This window comes from Pteropus alecto, unplaced genomic scaffold (assembly GCF_000325575.1).
Source record: "Pteropus alecto unplaced genomic scaffold, ASM32557v1 scaffold146, whole genome shotgun sequence".
NCBI lineage: Eukaryota > Metazoa > Chordata > Mammalia > Chiroptera > Pteropodidae > Pteropus > Pteropus alecto.
The window spans coordinates 29570669-29595280 of record NW_006442107.1 but is presented as its reverse complement, the minus strand read 5'-3'; the positions used below and the strand labels follow the sequence as shown (position 1 = coordinate 29595280).

Below are 24612 nucleotides of genomic sequence, written 5' to 3'. Positions count from 1 at the left end.
TCTACAATCGTTTTTTCTTACAACATTTAACTCTCCACCTGCAGATCCCTGCTGTCCTAGGCAGCTGCCATGATTCTGATGGCCTAGCCAGTACCATCATGTCCCTAGGAATGGATGACTTGGAGTGATCTTTTAAGATTCAGTCCTCCACTGAAGGAAATGAATGTTCACTGTGGGAGGCAGGGAGGGCGGTGAAGACCCTCTGAGCCCTCCTTCCTCTGCTGCTGGGGCTGGTCTCCTTACATGTCCTCTGGTTTATTTTGTCAGAGTTAGAGTATCCTCTCAGGCAAATGCAAACTGGTTTGCATTTTTATGAAGAACTGCTTAGCATTGCTGGTCTCTGACTATGAAAATTTTCTCTTTTATTACCTCCAAGCATGTTATCTGATCGGACTCTGAAATCTGGCCTGTTCTAAGATTGATCGTTGTGACCCTTACATGAAAGACTGTTCAGCAGTCAAGGCTGATTACAGGAAACCTCTAATATTATCTTTGTTCTCACTGTTAAGCACAATGTGCTTTTTTAAATGTTCATATGTAATCTCTGCTTAACTGGTCAGTGTGTTGCTTATCAGACTTATCAAAAATGGATACGTCAAATAACTGTGGTTCTTACTAGATGCCGTTACACATAAGAAGCAACTACATGGTGATGGAGAATGAGGGAATGTGTAGAGAAAATAGATGGAAACAAATACTTCGCACAAATTTTAGAAAAATAAGATATTTCAGTGGGAGGTATATCTTCTGCTGTATTGGACAATGTTCATGTAAAAATTACACTGTCGTTAATTGTTCTCTTTTCCCCATCACAGGGGAAGAATAGAACTTGGAAAGTGAAGTATTTTTTTAAAATCATGCCTTCTGGAAGCTAAATGAAAAAGATAAAATATTTATAGGATCAGATAAGAAGTAAGCTCTAGTAATTATGATTTTATAGTCATGATTTCTTGATACCCATTTCATTGTCTTCCTGACTTCCTGACAAGGGCATCATTGTTCCATGTAACCTTTGTCCGAACCCTTTTTCCTTATCTCCCTCCTGAGAGAGTCCTGAGCTAAGGCAATTGTTTCCCAAGCTCAGATTTTTTCAGTGGAGTTCATGTAAACACATTACTGGAAATGACAAGTGCACAGAAGTGATAGATGCCACTGTGATTTTTCTGACAGAGTGGCAAGGAAAGAGTTTAACCTATCCCTTAATTTGGTTTATTAATTATGATTGTCTTAGCACTAGCAATCCTTGAATCCTATAAAGCACTAAAGGAGAAGATAAATATTTCGTAAGATTTAAGGAACTATGCCCAAACCTTCATTAGATTTTAACAAAATGTTCATGTTTTTTCCCCTCACTAATATTGGAATAAATCGTAGCCAGGAAATAGTATGAGAGGTATTGCTCCACTGGTCTAAAAATAATGATGGCCCATTCACTGAATGCCTCCATGTCTGTTGTATTATATTAAATGTTACTCTATGTACATTATTTTACTTAATTCTCAACAATTGTGAGAAATATTTCATCTGCATTTTACAATTGATAAAAATTTATCTTCAGAGAGTTTAACTTAATTCAATTAACAAAGTTGGTAAGTGACATAGCTAAAATTTTAACATAATCTGTTAAAATTTGAATACTTCGTAGGAGATCATTGACTGATACCAATTGGCAAAAATGGTTAAAAGTTCTGATCAATGTCTTTCATATTTTAAATGATGCCTTTTTGGCCTTTATTGTTAACCCCCTTTTGGAAGAGACAAAGCTCACACCAAATCATTAATGCTGAATGGAAGCTAGGTGAGTTATATGATGCCTCTTGGATCTCGCACTGATGTCTTCCATGTCCTTTGGATTCTGATTTTTTGCGAGTTTGGACAAGCAGTAGTCTGCCTGTGGTGGAGCTCCATCATAAAGGAGACACTATAAATGACATCAGAGTCATGACATGGGATGGATAGATCATTTTTTAAGTGCTTTTCTATATAATAGACACTTTTGCCTTTTTGATTTTACACAGAATGGAGTGTTCTTTTAGGTAAATGTGGAACAAGTGCATTCTGCATGAGTGTACAGGGGGCAATGTATGAGTGTACAAATAATTTTAAGTCCAGCCACGCCTAGAGTGTGCTGTGGCTGGGCCTTACTCAGCCTCAGTATCCAAACTGCCCTGCAGGTGCCACGCATATGGAGGCCATCCTTAGAGGTGGACATGAGGACAGTGAGTCCCAGCAGTTTTTAAGAATGCGAATCTGGAGACCCTAGTGCTATCTCTCAGCCTTGTTTTAGAGAGGCCCTAAAGGAATCCATCCCTGTGGTGGAAACGTGTGACTCTGCAATATGTCTGGTGGATCAGGCTCCCGTCCTCTAATTTCCAGAGTATCAGCACTAGAGACAGCAATGACCGTGCTGGATATGCCCTTCTTCCATAGTGGACCAGGACTTAGAAATCTTGACTTTTGTCCCATTTCCTACTTTATTAAAGAATAGTCCACATCGGGCAATTTCTTAAGAGCATTTTGAGAAATTAAGAAGTAATAATAATAATAGCTACAATTTATTGGGGATCTCCTACATGTTTTATAGACATCGTCTCTAGTCTTCACAGTAGCCTTCTAAGATAGATGGTGGCATATTTAAAGATGAAGAATCTGAGATTTGCGAGGTCACAGTGTCCAAGCATGCACAGTTAGTAAGCAGTAGAGCTAGAATTCCAGCCCATGTCTGTCTGGCATCAATGCCTAAGCTCTTTTCACTAGGTTGGGCTGTCTTCTATGAAAAATGATTCTAGGAACTTCAGTAAGCATATTGATTATAGTGCCATTTTGCCTAGAAATTAACTGTGGGGAGACCACAGTTTTAAAAAGCATTTCAGGAATTTAGCAGATGAGTGTGTCCTCATTCAGGAAACATAATCTAATGAGCACCTATTGAGTGCCTGACACTCACTGTCCCACTGCCTGAAGACCCAAAGCTGAGTCCATGCATTCAGCAAACATTCATGGAGCACCTGCTCTGTGCCAGAGACTTTTTTAGACAATGGGGGTACAACAGTGATCATAACAGATAAAAATCCCAACCCTCCTGGGGCTTGGCGCCTCCAGTGGAAGGAAGCAGATAAAAAGTAAAGTAAGTAAGTGAAATATTTCATGTATTGCATTAGCATTAAGTGTTATGGAGAAAAACCTAGCAGGAAAGAAGGATAGGGAGTGGAGGGGGTTGTCAAGGGAGGCCTCACTGAGAAGGTGAATTTGAGCAAAGACATGAATGAGGTGGGGGAATGAGGTGGCGGGGTTGGGAGAACATTCCAGGCAGGAATAGCAGGCCCCAGATGGGAGTGTCCTGCTGTCTCAGAGGAATGGGAGAGAAAGTGGGAGGCTGGCCAGCGTGGGTAAGTGGGAGAGAAGGAGATGATGTGAGAACATTTGTGCAGCATTCTTTCAGGCAGGATATAGTGATTGGAATGTACTCTTTGTGAAATGGGAAATCTTTGGAGGATTTTGAGTGGAGTAGTGATACAACTTGATTTATGTTCCAAAGGGATTAGCCTGGCTGAAAACATGACAGAGACTGCAAGGGCAGAGGGAGGGAGACCAATTGGAAGGATACTGGAGTAATTGGGCAAGTGAAGATGATGGGCCAGATGGGGCAGCAGTTGTGGAGGTGAAGTGCTGGAGGGATGGAGCGGTCACACTCTGGATAGTAGAGGCACAGTATTTACTGAAGGGACTTAATGTGGAGTGCATGGAAGTCTTTGATAGTTGATTTTGTATTTTCTTTGGCCTAAGACATTGGAAAGATGGGTTGACCATTGGGGGACGACTTGGGGATGCCCTGGTTTGGGGGAGAAATCTCTGGAGTTCACTTTTAGACATCTTAGGTTTGAGTAGACTTCTAGTAGAGAGAGTTAAAATTTTGGAAGTCTTTGTTAGTTGATTTTGTATTTTCTTTGGCCTAAGACACTGGAAAGATGGGTTGACCATTGGGGGAAGACTTGGGGATGCCCTGGTTTGGGGGAGAAATCTCTGGAGTTCACTTTTAGACATCTTAGGTTTGAGTAGACTGCTAGTAGAGTTAAAACTTGTTCTTGCCTTTACGAATCTTGTGTCTGGCAGCAGAGACTCTCAGGAGCAAATGTTAATATAAATACAGTGAGATATACATAAAGGTAGGAATATGCAGAAGTGTAGTGGTTGCTTGACAGACTGTTTCTGGGGGTCAGGGTGATAACTCTTGGAAGATTTGAGTGGAGATGGTTTCAGAGCTGTTTTGAAGCATAATGTTTAATACTGCATGGGTAAAGTGGGTGGATTGGAAGCTTCTAGACCCAGGGGAAGCAAATTCGAGGGCATAGAGATTTGAAGACCTATACACCATTCAGTATCAGGACTGCTGAAGCTTGTCTTGTGAATAAAAGTGAGGCTTGAGAGTTGCGAAGGCTCAGGATGTGGTTGCCCTTGGTGTTGTATCAGGGAGGAGGATGGGATGGGGAACCACTGAAAATATTTTATTGCTTAGAAAGAAATAGCCTCTCAGTTCCAAACTTGCCAAGAATCCAACTGGAGACAAATACCAGTAGAAAACAATAGAGAGTCGATTGTAATCTGTGCCCTTATTTTACTGTTTTATGTTCTTTTCTTAACCAGTGTTTCCCAAGCTATAAGAATACTGCGTTCCTAGTTCTTAGCTGGAATATTGTACATCACAAACTGATTTTGGTGAAGGCGCTTGAAATCCACTTGAACCCAATGCCAGCTCCACTCCCGTCCTGTTCAGGGAAAAGCTCAGCTGGGCTGCCAGAGTGAAAAGAATATAGTAAAGATGTCATTAGAAAGGATTTGACAGGTTTTCTTGTTGCTTGGGGTTGGGTGAATAAGAAGTTTGGTCATGAGAGCTTTTTTTTTTAAAGTAAGATTTTTATGTATTTGCAACCTCTTTAATAGGTGACCAAGACCCTGACTCAGAGGTGAATGCTCAGCAATTTTTATGTAATTGAATTGGAAGCACTGGATAAGGGCTAGTTGGGTGTGCAGATTGGAGTTGTCTCTAAGGTAGAAAGCAAAGGTAGCCTGTGAATTGTAATTAGCTGGGTTTTATTTTTCCCCCTTTCCTATTCACTCCTCTTTCTCTTCCTCTCCAAGTGTCCTCTCAACGGAAGCCCATTTCAATTTAAGGGAGGTGCTTCTTTTAGGAAGAAGAGGAAATGAAATGTTCTCATCCTTGTTTCAGTAATAATCATCACCAATATAGGTGGATAGTACTCTTTTCACTATCTATTACTTAATATTCTGTTGTGAAGAAGATTGAGCATGACTGAGATGGGAAATATAGCTTGTAATGAGTGTTACATATTATTAAAATAAAGGTGTAAAATTCAAAAACATATGGTCTGCACATACCTTTTGCATATACCATCAAAGACAAAATGGCATATGCATTTATGAAACGCAAAAAGCAGTAAGATTGCTAGGCTGATTTTCTCGCAGTAATGAAAATAAACACAAATTGGTGGCCTTGACCAGGGCCAATGATCTATTATGTACTTGTCATCTCTGTCTCCAAATGTAGTCACTCAATAGCTTTAGGGCTGTTAATTTCCACATAGGCCAGTGGTTAGCAAGCTTTAGTGAAAGAATCACCTGGGTGCTTATTAAAAGGACAGGAATACTGTCCTACTGTTCTCAGTTCAGCCTGAATTTCAGAATCCCAGCGTAGCTTTTAAAACTTGCCTATACGTAGGACCTGCCACCAGAGATTCTGATTAAATTGATAGGAGTGGAACCCAGGCGTCTGTACTCCAAAGATTCTACACCTGCAGGAGGGTCTGGGGAATAGGCAATTAAGAGTCCCAGGTGATTCTGATCCAAGTGGTCTGAGTACCATCCTCCTCAACCCTTAAACCTTCACTGGTTTGCTCTACCCACTCGAGGATGGCACCAAGTTATATTAGTGGAGGATAAATAGGTGTATTTCAGAAGTGTTAAAGCAAATTATATTAGAATAAATCCTTTTTAAATAAAAAATTAAGTTAAAAAATTAGGAAAGTCACCTAGCTAACAAAATATTTTAAAGAAGTGATAAATGTGTCTTTAAGAAGAAATATTTTGTTGATTTGTTTTGGTTTATCACTTAAATATGTCTTTTTGTGATGAGTTTGGATGTTGAAAACCCCAGACTCAATCCACAGCCTGTCCAGGGGTAGTAGTTAGTGCTGCCCTCTCCAACTTATGGCCTCCGTTGAAAGCCCATCTCTTCCATCAGAAAGTATCAACTCTCTTCAATTGGAATAGTTTAATCTGTCTTCCTCTGTCCCTTTATTTTTCCTACTCTACATCAGAAACAAGAGTGGAAATCCAGGAAGTTCTCATTCTGCCCTAAATCTGTGTGACTCTTTTCAGTAAAGAGAGTTCCCTGGTAAATGTACCAGGACCAACATCATCTTCTCTTATCGGTAGTAATTTCTCTTTAGTAAACTTGCATTGCAATGTTTCTCATCTTCCCAACCTGACTCCACCCAAGTCTACTTTAGGGGAGCAAACACCCCTTTCCCTGCTTATTCGAGGACCCCTCTGGATAGAAGAGTTTGAAAGTAAGTTAGTGTGCCTTCTTTAATTACATATAAAACTTCCAGCTAGACAGATTTATTTTGCTTTCATTTTAAATAAGTTAAAGGATTTTAAACTAATTTCATTGTGAAAAGTGTAGTAATTTTAAGAAATTACCAACATAGGAAGTGAAGCAGATATTGCTGTGACTAAACCTTTTTTTTAAAAAAAACTTAGACCATAAAGAATCTATCAAAACATCTTAAGATGAACTCCTTTTCAGCCTTTTAGTTTTTCTTCAAATTTATTTTTGTTTGTAGGGTTTTTAGTTAATCCCCAGTGAACTGGAAATATGTGCATTTAAAAATTAAAAGAGCTGTTTATTGGCTTAGTTGCCAATTAGAGAAAAAGGATGTAAATGGAACATCACACCTGTAGCTGTTCAGTCATTTTTAGTACATTGTGTGTGAAATTCAACTCCTCAAGGCAGCTCCAGCCTTGGGCTGCGTTTTTATCTACTGAGTCACATGGGAGGCAGGAGGGAAGATGGTGGTGGAGCCAGTCTCCTAGGCGTTAATTATAAAGGATTTGAGGCTCAGTTGGGGAACCCTTTCAGTGCTTCAGGCACCCAGTGAACAGCCCTGGAGTAAAGACTCTCTTATCAGTCCTTTCAGAAAACTGGATGAGGCACTATTCTCAAGCGGCTCATTTGTGTGCCAGTGAGATCTTTTAAGAACAGTCTTTGTATTCTCCATCCATTACTAGCAGCAAGATGAAAGCTGATGCATTACAGTGAAAACAGAATAATTACTTGGCCTCACGTTTGTATTGAAGGATGAAAAAATTCAACAGTCTGTCAAAACCCCAAAGCATAGAAGGATCCAGAGTGCCAGAGCAGCTCCCATTTCCTCTCTCTGTAAGAGTTGTGATAAGAGGTATGAACACTTAGTAATTAATTGTGGAGTGACGAAGAATCCATGATATGGAAATGTGAAAACCAAATTCTATTAATTTGGCTTTGGAATACAGAAATGTCCCAGAAAGTGTCAAGATTAAAAAGGAAAACTCATCAAAGTTAGCATATTCTATGTGGGGAGGAGTTGAGAGCAATTAACTGGTTTTTATTTCTGTTCAGTGCAGTGTACCACAAAAAAGCCAAGGGCTTTAGGGGTCAGACTGACTTAGATCTAGTTTCCCAAGATATCATTTGTAGACATGGGACTTAGGGCATGTTTATGTTAAATGAGGCTGACATATTCAATCATTCATTCATTTTTGTATTTAAGGAACACTAGCCCACCAATAATGGTTACTTTGTATAATTTTATAAGTATTGAATGGAAACAATAATAGAATACCTGGAATTTTCCTGTGTATTTGATTTCTTTTTCTTGTAGCAGAAGTGCTTTTCATATTTATTGACTTAATCAGATATGATTTCTGTTGTGCGACTATTCAGGCCTCACCACCAAGAACTCCTTTCTAAGGCAAGATATAAATATTTACAGGCAGCTTACCTACCTGGGGCCTTGAAAGGTCTATTTCCCTTGGTTTCTTCTTATTCTCACCACATGTCCTTCTGGTGACTAGTTTTGGGTGCCTGCATGAAGCTTGCTATTAGGAGCAAACCACAGAGATAAAAGCCTTGATACGTGCATGCAGTTACAGAAAATGGACAGGTCAGATCCGTGTTTTGTTCATCTGAATTTACAGGGCTCCTGGGTATAAGTGAGACCTGCTATACTGTCTTGTATTCCTGAGACTCGGAAACACAGACTGTTCCTTCATTCATTGTTTATCGGCTATTTGTATGCAACAATTTCCTAGACACAGAATTAGAGCACAGGTATTTGTCGTTTGGTTGTTTTGAGATAGCCATTCTTGTTTCAGTTGTCCTCAACCATGTTCTTGACACCTGTGACAGGAAACTTGAATCATGGATTCTCCCCCAGATATCCCATATCAGAGGGTATATTGCCCCACCCTGAGGTGCAAAGATTGGGAGTTGAAGCCATAACCTCTCCCCTGTTTTTAAAATGAATGGTTCTGTGAGGGAGACCCATTTTAGATTGTATAGAAGAGCGCTTACTTGGTGGTAGATGACTGTACAGAGAATGACTCTGGTTTAATTTATTCACTGTCTCTGGTTCACACCTCACTTCTCACAGATGCAGAGTCAGATGTTGGGTAATAGAAAAAATATGTTCCTGCATTAGTGTGCCAAAGATATCTTTTTGCTAATATGTTCTTCTCAAAGATAGAATTGGCCAACAATACAGAGGAAATACACTATCTCCTTTTCTCTCCTGTTTTGATTTTAGCCATGGCATTCTTGAACATTTTAAACAATGGAGTTGGACATTTATGAATTGAAATATATACGTTACTGGCTTCTTGTCAATTCAAGCTCTTGACTACCAGAACCTTTAAAGTTGGAACTAATTAAAATTTAGGCTTCTTTATTTGAGGCTTAAAGCCACTATCAGTCACTTCAAAGTTATAAACTGTCAAGAAGCTGGAAGCAAGTCAGTACCATTCATGTTTTCTCTAGAAGCAACAGCAATCGTTTATTTTCTTGTTTTCCTGGAATAAAATGACAACCTGAAACAAAATTTCAAAGGCTCACACTAGATTAGAAAACTCTTTTTAAAGGAATAAACTAGTACTATGATGTTTTATGTGTGTATTTATAGTGATAGGTAGGTGGGAAAATAGTCTTTAAAATAATATATAATTTTATAGAAGTTTGAATTTACTAATTTTTGACTTAAGTAGAAGAGTAAGGTAGCATGCTAGCAATATGGAATTTTAGATGATCATGTAAAACAATAACTTTGAAAAGTCCAGGTCTGAAATAGGAATCGGAGGTTGAGAGTAGATTTTATTGGTACACTGAAGTGTATAACTTGTGAGGTCTGTTATTGGGGGCAGAAATTCAGTTTTCATTCTTGGCTCTTTGCTTGTTATATGACCTTGGGCAAGTTATATGCAGACCTTACTGTCCCCATTTGTCCTGTGGGGTAACATGCACTTCTGGGTAGTCGGGAGTGAGCTTGTATGAGGAAACTTCAAGGGTTTCTTAGCACTGCACATTCGTGTGTTCCCTGTGAACAGCTTTCTTGGCTTTCTCTAGCACCATACCCTCTTAATTAAAAAATAATAAAAGCTCAGAAGGTTTAAGAGAAATTATTTCAACTGTCAAACTCATGACAATCCTATACATTTTAGAAATCGAACTTTTCTTTTGAAAAACGATAAAGCAGTATTTTATAATATTTGCAGAGAGTTAAGAAGCAAATATGCTGTGTTTGATCTATACACTGAGGCCATAATGACAGGTTTTTCCTTAGAAAGAGTAATTTGTGGTTAACAGAAAATGGTCGTTATATTTAGCTTATTCTCTTACACTTTCTAGGGTTCAGATGACATAGGCGCTGAACACTCTGCTCTTATGTATTTCATTGGCATGCTGAAATTTCCATTTTGATTTAATTTTTTGCTTAAAACCTCAAGAACACTGTGTGAGGGCCTTTGGCTAAGAGAAATGAGGTCATAGTCAATTCTGAACCTTCCTTCAATGATAGGAACATTAATGAACTGTGATAAACATAGCCATCAGGAAACTGAATTCATGTATTCATGTTAACCCCTGAAAATAAATAAACATATATTTGGCAGTTTCCAGGACCAGGTCTTTAAAGTATTTCTGCTGTATGTTAAATAATACATTAAAATGCTTGTCACTGTGGAAAAATGCAAATATGTTTTTGCAAAACACTGCCTTGTGCTTTGTGAGGTGGTTCTTTCTAAGTCCAAGCCAGGGCAAGACAGGATTTACGTGTGGACAACTTAGACATGTAAATTTAGCCCTTTATGAGCACCAGCAGGAGTCTCACCTATTCAAGTCCCTGATAATGACAGCATCTCAGTGATAACCATGTCAGAATCTCAGGGAGACTAAAATTTTTTGCTGGATTATGTGTTAGAGGAGCATATAGGTACAGAGGCCATTTGGCCATTATTAGCTTCTCAGATGAACCCTAGAAACACATTCTGTATCAAAAGGCCAAAGCTTTTCTTGTTAATCTGTTGGTTTTTTGGAAGTCTGAAGCTGTCACTTAGACCGCAAGAATACATTCTTTATCAATGAAGCCAGGCAGTGCTTCTCATCTGAATTAGAAGTTTTTAAAAATGACTGCTGATGACATAGAGCTCACTGATGGTTTCCCGTGTTAAAGGTGATGGAGCACCACCTAGGAGAATAACTGTTTAAACTTGATGTTTGTTTGTTGGTGAGCTCCTTGCCTATTGGAGATTGCACTACTTGCAGTCTTCTCACCACTGGGGATCCCTGTATTTATTAGAGACCTAACATTTATAAGAGATTTTACCGACCAGCTCAGTCCATTTCCCCTGTCTTCACCAAGCTCCAGTCAGAGGTTCCAGTGGCACTTGAAGGACATTACTTATTTCATTTCTTCTCCTACTACCCTGTTCCAGCATTTTCTCTCACCTGGGCTTTTGCCATAGCCTGCTAACTAACTGGTCTCCCTGCTCCCACCCAGCTCTTTTACTCAGAAGCCAGAGCGATCTTTTAAAAGCATCAATATGACCCTATCATTCCTCACTTTAATATGCACCGTTGCATTTTACGTTAAACCCAACTTCATAAACTGGCTTATCAAGGCCGAAAGGATGTGATCCCAATTCACATCTTCTACTTCATCTTGTACCTCCTGGGCCCCAGCTTCCTTGACCTTCTTTTTCCTTGACCACACCAAGCTCATTTCTTCCTCAGGGCCTGGGCACTAGTCTTCCTGGAAGGCATTATCCCAACCCTTGTATCTTCACATGGTAGATTCTTCTCTCATTCAAAAAGCTGCTTAAACATCCCCTCTTTGGAGAAGCCTTCCCTACCCACCCAATGTAAGTGGCCACCCATCTGCTTTAGATTGGATTATCTAATAACATCTATCTGTAGCTGACACTTTTTATTTCCTTTTCTCCTTCAATTAGAATGGAGGCTCCACTAGAGCAGAGACCTATTTATCTTTATCTGATGTATCCCCAAGCTTCAGAATAAATATTCCAGAAATGTTTCTTGAAGGAGCAAATTAATGAATGAAGAAGTGATGTTACCAATATTTCTAGCCTTAACTGATAAATATCCAACCAGAAGCAAAAAACTCGGTTAGTTTGTGCAGCCATGTCATTGACAAATGTATACTTTCCTTTAAAATATCAAAAGAACCTCAGATCTGTAGGCTCCTTCTCCAGCCTCTGGAGTTCAGGAATCCCAGTTTGGGAACTTCCTTGCTTTTAACAGAATCATAACACAAACATCCAGAACAGAACCTTAATCACTTCTTCTGTCACTCTTTCTGTAGATTTAATTTGAAAATAGTTTTGTCCCCTTAGAAACCCTGCCTCTCTTACTATTACTGATGTCATTGAACTTTATTAACATCCTTCACTAAAGCAAGTCCCCCTTCCTCTAGAGGGCGAGCCAGCTGCTTCCTTGGTTTATTGAAATGTATTTAGGGGATTTGTGAGAACAAATATTTCAAAAGTATAAGGAATTTTATACCCTGGTACTTGGCACCAGGTGAATTCTGAAATATGAATACATATTTGATAAGGTGGACACTTGCATAGTCATCATATTTATCTTTATCTCTCTTCCAAACTGCATTTATTAATTCCATATACACACAGATCTAAACATTTTGCACTTACAAAGAAAATCTAACAGCTTACTGAAAATAAACCAGGTTTTCCCAATGTATTAAGTAAACTAAGATTCTTTCCTTCAGCTTTTTTGGATTATCTGGGTAAAGTATTGTTTCAGTGAATTAAGACCTTAATAGACTCAAATAGTTAATGAAACCTTTAGCTACCCATGCAGTGGGAGGTGGTCTTTCTCAGTAGAATGCTGCTGATTGCCTGCCCTACTTGCTTTATGTCCTTAGGTCAGTAAGGTCAGTTAGTATATATCTTCACTTTTCTTGGAGGACAGAATTTCTTTAGATTTCATGCTGTTAATACAACGTCTCTGATTCTCAGGAATCCTAAAATGTCAGAATCTTAGAATGCAAAGGGAAGCCAAATTCCATTGAGATCACAGAGCATGTGGCAGAGTTGAGGCCAGAACCCAATCTCTCCCGGCTGATTCTCACCCTCCTGCCCCATCAAGGCTCTGCCCCATCATGGTGCCTCTCCTGTGCTTTTAGTTATTCCAGATTGCTTTTATGTCTTCCTGAAGTAGTCTGTGATTTTTAATTGCGTCTAAAGCTTACAACTAGTCATTTAACTTGGGACTAATGGTATGTGATTATTTTCTCATCAAACAAAGATTATTTTCATGGAAGCCCTCCTTGCCCCCTGCAGACTTGCTGAAAGTTCCTGGCCTTCTGTGAGCTTAGTTCTTCTACCCTGGGCACTGTGATTGGTTGCTCCTCAGAGTAACCTCTTAAAATGCATATTCTTTGAAGCAGGAGACTGTGGCCTTGTTATTTTTTGGCTTGTTTAGTGTTTAAAATTCTCACACAGAATTGTAGATGTACCATGCTGTTATGAAATCTTTGTCTCCATACTAATAGGTCTTGGAAATACTCTGCCAGTTTTACAGTGATCATTTTGTAAGTAATTTTTGAATTATGTCATCTTCATAAATACTCCAGCTTTCTTCTTCTTCTGTAATCTTAAAAAGTTAGTCAGCTGGATAGGGTTTGGTGTATAGGCTTACAGGATTTGAACTTAGTATGGCCAATAAGCTTAATTTTTAAAAATCAGAATTGTCTGATGGTCACAAACACTTAGTGTCTCAACTCTTTATTGTCAAGTTTTCAAAGATGTTTTATAATGCCTAGACCTGAATCCCACTATTTTGTGCTTTGAGGAGTAACTGGTCCACTGCTGCCTCATCAAAGCCAGCTTGGTGTATTAGTTTGGTCTAATTTTGAGCTGAAACAGTGGAAGAGTCCAGCTGACCCTTTCTGATGATAGTCATCCTTGTGGCTGCCAGAGTGGTCTCTGTATAATGAGACGAAGTCTCCTTAATGAATATGAGGCCACCTTGCAAGACTTGACTTCTGCTTGGCTAGTCTCATCATCTCTCATCACTCCCTTATGTTCTGGCCACAGCAGACCACATGTCCTCGCACAAGAAAGTGCATTGTGATTTTTCATGCTGTTCTGCTCTTAACTGATTGGTAACCTCTGTTTAGAACATTCTTTTGTCTTCTTTCTTTAAACACAACTCCAGAGATGAAATTGACAGATGTGAAGCAGATTGAGTGGGAATAAAAAGAGAGGTGGCATCCCAATCCTATTATGAGCAGCTGGACAGATGGAAGTCCATCTACTGAAATGGAAAGACTGAAGCAGACCGGGGGGCTTGGAGGATGGGGGTGGGGGATCAAGGGTGTGGATGGACATGTTCAGTTTTAGGTGTGTCTGAGATCTCCAGGTAAGAGAGGTAAGAAGTAGAGTTGTATATGTGTATATGGATCTAAAGCTCAGAGAGGTCACAAATTGAGGCATCCGTGTTTTAGAACTGTCATTATATTTGAAATGAAATGGCGGAGCTCTCCAATAAAGAGGATTTGAAACATGTGACTGATTCCTAAAGAACTGCAAAGTTTAGAGATCGAGTAGGAGAAATGGGCTATAAAGAAGCGAATGGAAATGAGAAGAGTAGCCAGAAAAGGTAGAAGGAAAACCTAGAGAGCATCAGAAACACAGAGAACATGAAAGATGAGAAGGGACGTCATATAGGGTTTATCGGCTTGTTGGGAGGTCACTGGTAACCTTAATAATGTTTACTAGAATAATGGAGGATGCACTTGACCTTTGGACAACCCAGGGTTTGGGAGTCCTGGCGCTCTGGGCAGAGGAAGCCCTCCTACAGCTGCACTGGGATCTCTGCATACACAGATTCCCAACTGCAGAGTTGGTTGACCCTTGAACAACTCAGGTTTGAACTGTGTGGGTCAATTAAAAAATATGGGCATAGGTGGACTCACGCAGTTCAAACCTATGTTGTTCAAGGGTCAACTGTACTCTGAAGAGTGAGTGAGAGGAAGGATGTGGTGACAGCATGGGAAGAAAATTCTTTCCATAACGATGGCTCTAAAGAATAGTGAAGAGGTGGGGCCGTACTGGAGAGGCAGAGATGGGGGTTGTAGAAGGTAGAACAGGAGACCAAGTGTAGGTTGATTTGATTTCTTGTGTGTGTGTTTTTTTTTAAAGATGAATTATACTAGGGCTCCCCCCACCCCGCTTTTTTTAATGCAAATAGAGTCCAGTAGAGAGGCCAGAGGATTTTACTGTCTTTTAGTTTGCTTGCAGTTGATGATTTTTAGTGAACTAATGGATAGGATTTAGTTGTTTCAAATTCTTAAGCTGAGTATGTATGTATACTAGCTTCTCTTATTCTATAAGTTTATATTTGAGCTATAAGAATGAAAAAAGCTTGTTTTTTATACATTTTTCCATTGTAGTCCTACATTTCTATATGTAGGTAAATGGTAAGAAGAGTTTTTCTCTTACAAAATGCTTTGTTATTCCATAGGAATCCTGTATTACATATAAACAACAGATTCATATTAAGCATTTTCCTGCACTGCCGTAAGTTTGTGTCTTTTAATAAAATACCACTGAATTTTCATATTGGCAAAAGAGGTAGGTAAATTTGAATAGAGAAGCTAATTTAGCAGTCGTTTAGTTAGGAGATAGGGATTTTAGAGATGCTACTTCTAAAAGTGGAAAAGATGGGAATAAACCGACTTTTTTTTGCCTCTGTGGAACAAAACATTTGAGCTGGAAAGTAAAAAAGCCTGGGATGCATGACAATGCCCATTTTTTGTAGGTGAAATGAATTGTGAATCGTGAATATGATTTCATTCACACCTGCATGCTGCTGCCTTTGAAGCTCATTACCATTTCCTTTGGCAGCATTTAATAAATATATCCCTAAGAGAGTCATAATGAAACACAATTTATGTTTCTGGAAAAGATAAAGGACTCCTCTTGCCATCATCCCAGCATACTTAATGAGTGTTCTTACTTTAGCTTTTTGCATTTGGAGTTTATAGGCATCTAAACCTTTTTAGCTTAAGCAAAACACAGTAAGATAAATTTAGTATAAATTAAGGGCACGGTTTGAGCCAAAACTAAACAAGCATTTTGTATCACTTTCTGTTTGGGATTGTGGGTAATGGTGTTTACTTTCAGTGACTGAATTAATCAACAGCTACGTTTAGTCCAAAGTGAAGATAACAGGAGAAGAGAAAGGAACATTGGAAAATAATAATCTTTAATGAGTTGGAAAGAAAAATGTGTGATTTGAAGTGTCAAGGGTCATCCAAGAAAGCACGGAATGAGTATAAGAAAAAGAAAAACCAAAGTAATGCAAAAATTATGAAAATCCAGTTTTAAAAATGTTTTGGCATTGGGTACAAGATTGGAGGGGCACACTAAGATTATTAAAATGATGAGTTAAAGTTAGAAATACTGTAGTTAGATGCTTATGATTTTGATTGCCGTTTAAAAAAAAAAGTTTATTGCTTGCTTATATTGGCATATTGGCATATGGGGAGGAAAAAAGACTATTTTTAAAAGTTTTGAAATTAAATTTACTGATCTAGGCTGTCAATACCTTTCACTCGTAGGTACAATATGAACTGATGCCCTTTCAGATATGTGGAATTAAATATTGATTTTAGTGAGATTCCAGAATTCCAAAGCCTTACATTTTTAAGTTTTATTACTTTACTTTCTCTCAACAGAAATGAAAGTTTTATTATATTAAAATTAGTAAAAAAACAGCAATGATTTTCATTCATTATATTATACATATAGCCAGAAAAAAATAATATACTTAGGAAATATTTGACAAGGACGTAGGAGTTTATTTGAGGTTTGAGGTTCTGTGATTTTTGTGATATGTGACAGGTAAGGTATTATACGGTGTATTTATTATTTAAATAGCTGATTTGTGGCTGGGCTGTATCCACTTTGCATTTTCAGCTTCTGTATAGCTGGCTCTCTGCCTTAGGGACAAGTCATGGAATTAAAGACAAAAGCAGGTGCAAAATGGTTTCATGACTAGAATAATAACACTGAAACTCAAAATTGGGGTATTTCTTTACTAAATTTGTCCTTCCATGACAAGTATAGTGAGTCCAGGGACTAATGTTATGTGTTACAAAGATTCCTATTTTAACACATATTCGACAACTTTTTAAAGTTTAGAGTGCATCGATACGAGATGTATAGACTACAACTACATTTATATAAAAATTCCCTAGGTTTAAAAAGTGGTGAGGAAGTTGGAAGAAGATGGTGAAGGAGGTGACAGACTTGTTGGCTTAAACTGAAAGAAGAGGTGCAGGTTCTTTCACTGCTCCCTCCACCACCATCAGCCCCTTTCTCCACACCCATTTCACTTAGTCATCACTAACTTCTAGTCTGAACTCCGCGTTTTATGGAAGAGGAAGTAGGAGACTAAAAAAATGTAAGTTGATCACACAGATTGCACATGACAATGTATTTGCTGCTGATTATTTTATTATATCCATAAAAATTATACATAGATTTTAAAGTGAAATGAAATGAAATGTTTATAGTTCGAAAAATGATTCTGGTTTTCTGCATCTGTAACAGTTTAGACATCTAATTAAGTTAGAGCCATTATTTGCTATAATAATAACAGAGGATCCTAAATATGATAGTCATAGGAGATACTGAAGGTATCCAAATTTTTTAAAATGATCTGATTTATATGCAAGAACTGTGCAGTCCAGGAAAAATTAAGCATCTTTTAAAATAGGCTTTTTCTAGTACTTATTGATGTTTTTTTAAGTTCATGATCCGGTGACTTTTTGTTTGTCTCTAAACCACCTGAATATTTTCTCTTTTTGTGTTTTTGATAAAAGCATTACTGTGAACAGACCAATGATGTCTATTACCTTGTGCGGAGATTTCAATTCTGAAAGTCGTAACTGAGTTCTGTTTTCCGTAAAACATAGAAATACCTGCTCTTTATCCATTTAAGAGAGATTCTAAAATGATTATTGACTATAAGGAAGAGTTATTACACTTTTCACTTCTAAATGCATAGATGTGATAGTGGGTTTGATTTTATCGTTTAGTCATTCATCAAATAATTATTGAAATATCCACTGTGTCGTAGGTAAGATGTTGATATAGTAGTCGCCCCCTACCTGCGGTTTCGCTTTCTCTGGTTTCAATTACCTGCAGTCAACCACAGTCTGAAAGTATTAAATGGAAAATTCCATAAGTAAACGGTTTATAAGTTTTAAATTGCCACTGTTCGGAGTAGTGTGATGACATCTTGCTCCATCCTGCTCAGGACATGAATCATCCCTTTGCCCAGCGTCTCCATGCTGTATACTCCCCCTGCCCATTAGTCACTTAGTAGCTGTCTTGGCTATTAGATTGGTTATCAGACATTTTGAGAGAGACCACATTCACGTAACTTTTATTACAGTATATGGTTGTAATTATTCTATATTATTATTATTGTTGTTAATCTCTGACTGTGCCTAATTTATGAATTCAACTTTATAATAGATATGCATGCGTAGGAAAAAAAAATAGTATATATAGGGTTTGGTACTATGCGCAGTTTCAGCCATCCACTGGGTATTCCTCGCAGATAAGGGTGGACTACTATACTGGGTATGTTGGGATATAAACACACACGATTCCCACCCTTGAGTATAAGGGAAGGAGGTTACAGGAGGGTTGAATAATTAAAAATTTGGTAAGTTCTAGGAAGGAAACAATGAGGCACAATTAGAATAACTGTGTAAAAAGGGCACCTGTCTCTTGGCCAACACTTGAGGAATGGGGAATTGGCCATGTGAAAAGCAGAGGAAAAAATGTTCTCAGCAAAAAGAATAGCATAAATAAATATTTATTTCAATAAATATTGGAGAGTTTTTTGGAGATTTTCTTACTACCGTGAAGCAATCAGATCGACTATGCTAGGCTACCATAAAGCAATCATATTGTTGCTGTTTCATTATCAGTGCATTAATCATGACATCTGTAAGTAAATATGAATTTCTTTTTCACAATAACTTCATTTTTGATGTCTGGTGTTAGCAATAAGTGTAATATCTACAGCGCTTTGTATCATAAGACAATATCGATGTAGCTACTGATATGATTCATCTCGTAAATATATGATGTAAACTTATGGTATTGATAAATACATACAGTACTATAAATGTATTTTTCTTATGATTTTCATAATAACTTTCTGTCTCACTTTATTGTAAGACTATAGTACATAATACATATAGCATACAAAATGTGCATTAATCCATTGTTTCTGTTATTGGTAAGGCTTCTGGTCAACGGTAGGCTATTAGTAGTTAAGTTTTTAGGAAGTCAAAAGTTCTGTACAGATTTTTGACCATGGCAGGGGCTCGGTGCCTCTGACCCTGCTTTATTCAAGAGTCAGTTGTATTTTGGAAGAATATATGTATACGTTGAGAAAGTTTATAGCTTGAAAAACTTTCCTATATTAGATAAGGAAGATATGGGAAAGGAAAATGTCAGGGGTGACTTCTGGAATTCTGGTTTGAAGGAATAGCATTGCCATTTTTTGAGATAAGGAAGATGAGGAGAGGAACAGATTTGGGAGAGAAAAATCAATAGATAGCTGTGAGGAATGTCAAGTGGGCAGTTGGATACTAGTTTTAAAAGATCGGAACAGAGGTTTGGACTAGAGATATGAATATGTGAACTGATGGCTTATAGAAAGTATTTAAAGCCCTGGAAAGGATATCATAAGCTGGAGAGGAAATGAGAGAAGAGGGCCTAAAATGGAGTTTTCTAGTACATTCCCACATTTAGAGGTTGGATAAGGAATAAGCCTATAAAAGAGAATGAAAAAAAGTAGCCAGAGAGAAAGGAGAAAAGCAGGAGAGCGTGGTGAATTCTGAATCCCAAGAGACAGAAACATGTTGACAAGGAAAGTCTCATCATCATGTTGGGGCTGCTACAAGGTCAGATGAGTCAAGAACAGACAAGAGCTGATGGTCAATTGCATTGACCACAAAAGCCACCCCAGTGGAGTCAGACAGGAGTGGCTGCAGAGAAAGAGGAACTGAGGAAGAAGAAGACAGTAAGGGTCAACAGAAATGTTTTTGAGAAGTTATGAGCGGAAAGCAGAGAACTGTGGTAGTGAGATCAAGGATAGGCTGTTTTGTTTTACTAAGATGGAAACCACTAGCGAATGGCTGTATTTTGTAGGATTTTAGTCTGTAGAATGTGTATTAATGTGGGCTAGTATACTGAGGTTCAAACCAGAAAGAAGTTTATTTCTGCCTCATGTAACAATCCACAGTAGGTGGGCTCTGCTTGTGCTCCATGAGGTCATCCAGGGACCCAGGGTGAAAAGGGTGGCCCTGGCATCCTCCTGAAATTGGGGCCTCCGTGTCTGGGTCTATGGCGACCACTTTGGTCATTATTTTTCAGCTAATGGGAAAGGGAAATCTAGGGCAAGTGGTTTTGCCTTTATGAAGATGACCTAAACATTGAGTACATTTTCTCTGTTGTCTTGGTCCAGACTTAATCACATGGCCACATCTTACTGTGGTCCCAAGCTGGGTGGGGGAGTACCGGCAAAAACTGAAAGTTTAGTTACTAAAAAGAAGATGGAGAAAATGGATTCTGGAGAGAGTCTATTTTTGCCACAGACTCTGACCACCTTGGGGTGGGGATGGGCGTTACAACATATTTATCTCTTTCTAAACCATAAGCAGTGCTTGACATATATTTAGTACTCAATAAGAGTTTGGTGAATTGAACTGATTATTGAAACTAATCTTCCCCTTCTGAAAGGTAGAATTCAATTGTAGGTTCCAGTGTTTTTTTTTTAGACTCCTACCACTTTCCAGCAGAACCATACAAAAGAGAATATAATATTTACTTTTAAGATTTGCTTGAAAATCTAAAATGTAATGTAAGAAGAAAAAAGAAAATGTGTTAGTTTTATTTGGACTTGATATTTACATAGCCTTTGGGCAATCGAGCACATGTCAAGTTTATATGTCTTTTATTCAACAGAAAGAATAACTAGTGATTGTTAAAAAATAACCCTAAATAGAAGCATAGACATAACATTTAGTTTATAACATATATTGATATGTATTTGTAATAAGTGTTCCCTTCTTCAAATCGTTAAACATATTCCATTGTGTATTGTGAAGAAAGGAACTAAGTGGTTTTACAATGGAGTTTTATTTTGAGTAATTTTACATTATGCTAATGGGTGTATGATATGCTTAAAACATTACAGTAGCCATTTGCTCATATTTTTACCACAGAATTAGAATTAGGAATGGAAATTATATGACACTCAGTTTTGTGGTTTTTTTTTTTTTTGAGACAGTTCTCACATACATACCTAAGATAAGAAATTACTTTAAATGAGATAGTAACCATTGATATAACAGCCCTGTTGCTGCTTAGAGCAAAAAACTGCCTTAAAATTACATGTCTATTAATGGGAGGTGGAGGGGGAGTAATAGCAGAAAATAAGTTCTTTAAATATGACCATGTTCAACTCCCTCAGTTAGCAAATGTGGAAATGGAGGCAAAAAATACTTAAGTGTCTTGACTAGCAAGCAATTAGAAGATGGTGGTTATGTTTTAGAAGGCTGTAAGATTATTATATATTAAAACCTCTTGTTTCTTATGAGATATCTCCCTTTTAACGTTCAAGGAACATAGAAGGAAGACAGGAAGACGCCTATGAGAATTAACCTGTGAGGGAGCGAGGGTGACTCTGCCTAGCTTTCCTCCAGTCATGGCCAGTGTTTGTCCAGTAGGGACAGATTCCATGTCACTGGAGAAGCCCCTGTTGTAGTTATGGTTGCTAATTCAAAAGGGGATAACAGAATGATGAGAAATCAAAGAAGAAAGGCATTCGTTCATGTAAGAATGGAGAGATTCAGGGGTTGAGAGCTGCCAAGCAGGGACCCTGTGTAGAGATAGGAAAGAGAAAAAGGATTGAGAAAGAATATGCGCTTCCGTTATTAGATCATCCTTCCCAGAGATTAAGATATATATTCAGCTGAAGTAGCAAATTCATTTTCCTGAAATTAAATATATCTATTATACAATTATTATGGAGTTACTTTAATGTCATTTTACAGTCATCTGTGGCAAAATTCTAATGAGTAATACTTGTAATCATTACAGATCAACTTTTATTTCTAGTTAAATGTTAATTTTGAACCATTTACGGGCACTCATCTTCACAGTAAATTTGACAAGTCACCTATTAGTTGTGCGCAATAGGATTGTGCTTTGATTGTTAGCATTTCTCCATCTTTCCTACTGTGATGCTCTGCAGCCTTTCACATGTAGCATCCTAGTTTTCTTGCCTAGGGAAGGTAATTGCACTGAGTAATGGGACTTTCCCTTTTTCTGCTTGCAGAACAATCAACCATGACAACCGAATCCGGCTCAGACTCAGAATCCAAGCCCGAGCAGGAGGCTGAGCCCCAGGAGGCCGCCGGTCCGCAGGGGCGCGCGGGGGCGCAGCCTGGGCCGGAGGAGCAGCGCCAGGCCTTGGAGCAGTTCGCGACTGCAGCGGCACACAGCACCCCAGTAAGGAAGGAGGTGAGGTCCCCAGGACCCATGCCACCCATTTCCCCTGCAGCTGCTGGCATCACCCAGAAAACCAATTAAAGAATGTTTACTGAGCTTTTGCAGTGTCTGGTCTGACCTTGGTCTCTTAGCACTAGAGGAAATTATGAGGGGTCATCTTTGCCCCTTCTCGTCTCAGGCAGATGAAAATTTACGTTATTTTGAAGCTTTCAATGAATGACATTCCACAACCTTGCTTGGTAACGCCTTTATTTGATGAAAGCACTTAACTAACACTGAAATCTGACTGCAAGATTATTGGTTTAATCTGGGTTTATAGGAAGGCTAGACACCACACTGAGGGCTTTAATTATGCTCCTGATTTTTATTCAAGCCAAGGGGTTAGAGCTATTTTTATTTTTCCCAGGTGTCACTCTGGCCCTAATGTTGCCAGCTACTCTAATGGGTCTCTTTCTCTCCCCTATGTACATGTATATTTTCAACTCTATATCCAGACATGTTTCAGTTGTCACATGTAATGTGAGTATTTCTTTTCAAAGTTTCCATATAAAAAATAAAGCGTGGTTTACACCTGGGCCTTGAATGAATCCATGTTTAAATTTCTTTGGCTTAAAACTTCAGAACTGGAATCAGCATGTTTTAGAGTGCTCACATGTGGCAAGGACATCTGGAGTACCCTGCAAATGATTTACCTTTCATAAGTCAGATATATATGTGTATCAAGCTAGAAATTCTAGACCATATGAGAAAAGAGACATGAAATCAGCATGTTAGTGAAATTCTTTGGAAGGCACAAAACATTATTATAACATTAAACTACAGTATATATTTACAACCTGATTACTTCTTTTCCCATGGTGTTTAAGTTCTGCTTTTAAACAGTATTAAGAATAACATTTATTTTCACACTTTATATAGATCCTCTGTCTGATCTAAGATGTTTGCGATGGGGAGCTGGAGGTTATCCTTTCAACTTGTTAAACGAAATCTGAGGCACTGTTGTCGCCATCTTAATGTTCCCGTACATTTTCTTTCCTTTTTATGGAGAAGAGTGGTGATGGTAGTGTTTGAAAAATGAAAAGTAGGGGATAGTTGTAGAGAAGGAAGAGTTCCTATACCTAGACATGCTTAAATATTAAATATACTTTATCTTCTGTAGTCAGATGTTTGAAACAAAGTAAGAGAAATATACTGAGCCTTTAGTGGGAAGATGACTGGTTGCAGAGTGAAGAGGCCTAAGTTAGTCCTGTCTTTTCCCCTAGTTATTTTAGAAGTAAGGAGAATTTATTCTAGTCCTTTGGGCCTCGGCTCCCTCATTTACAAATGAAGAGATCAGAAAAGGTAATTTCCTAAGATTCTTTGATTCATACTAGGAGCCCAGTTATGTCCGATGTAAAACAAAGTACATTTTGGTATTTAGCAATAATTAAAACATTGGTTTTTGCTAGATTTGAATTTCAGCTTATTAGTTTGTGACTTTGAGAAAGTTTGTTAAGATTGCTCCTTGTGCCTCTTTCTCCTCATGTGCAAAAAAGGTAATAAAACCTACCTCCCAAAGCAGTTATGAGGATTAAATGAAACAGAAGATTTGCTAAAATGATTGTTACTGATATTTTTAAATTATAATACATTGTGTAACTTAAGACTGGATGACATTTTATTTAAGGTATTTGGTCTGCTCTTCTAGAGCTGTTAAAGTTGATTTTAAAATGTGCTTAAGGGCGAGGATGTGAAGTACAGCATAGAGAATATAGTCAATAATACTGTAATAACTACGTTATGATGCCATCTGGGTACTAGACTTATCGGGGGGATCACTTGTAAATTATATAAATGTCTAACCACTATGCTATACACTTGAAACTAATACAAAATAATATTGAATGTTAACTGTAATTGAAAAAAATTTTTTTTAATTTTTTAAAAGAAAAAGTAATAAAGAAAATGTGCTTAAGAGCCTCAGTGATGGGTTCATGTTTCAGTGTTGGGAAAAGAGGCCTCCCTTTGAACAGTGGTAGTTTATGATGACTCTGGAAGTGACATATGAGTAACCCAGAAAGCTTATTTTCATACAGATAATTTTATTTTAGTAGAGGAAAAATGAAATTTCATCTTCCTACCACATAGAAAAGTTGATTCCAGGTAAAATTTAAATGAAAATGTGGCTTCTGTTGACTTTACCTATAAGCTGAAATGTAAATTAAAAGTTAAAAAAATCTTCTGTAAATTATAAAGCACTTAACAAATATATGTTATGGTTATTGTTATAAAATTCCAAGGTTACCAAACTTTTAAAACACCTTATGGCTAAAATTGATGTTTTTTGACTTTTTGTACTGTTTTAATGCTTTACTATGGAAAGACTAACAGTCAAAAAAAAAGTTGGACCCTTTCAGACAGGTTTTATTTGTTTTAGCT

The 24612-nt window shown here is 37.9% G+C and overlaps 1 protein-coding gene across 4 annotated transcripts in view; it reads left to right on the top strand.

The window, feature by feature from the left end:
- EPB41L3 (erythrocyte membrane protein band 4.1 like 3) overlaps positions 1-24612 on the top strand; it is a 217473-nt gene that overhangs the window by 102259 nt on the left and 90602 nt on the right. For 2 of the 4 annotated variants that reach the window (XM_006920069.3, XM_025038694.1), the window contains one exon: positions 22022-22206. In XM_006920069.3, the coding sequence (XP_006920131.1) occupies positions 22033-22206 (174 nt within the window). In that variant the 5' untranslated portion in view covers positions 22022-22032. Of the gene's footprint in view, positions 1-16963; positions 17060-22021; positions 22207-24612 lie in introns of those variants that run through there. The other 2 variants (XM_025038693.1, XM_015595790.2) reach the window with 2 other exon arrangements.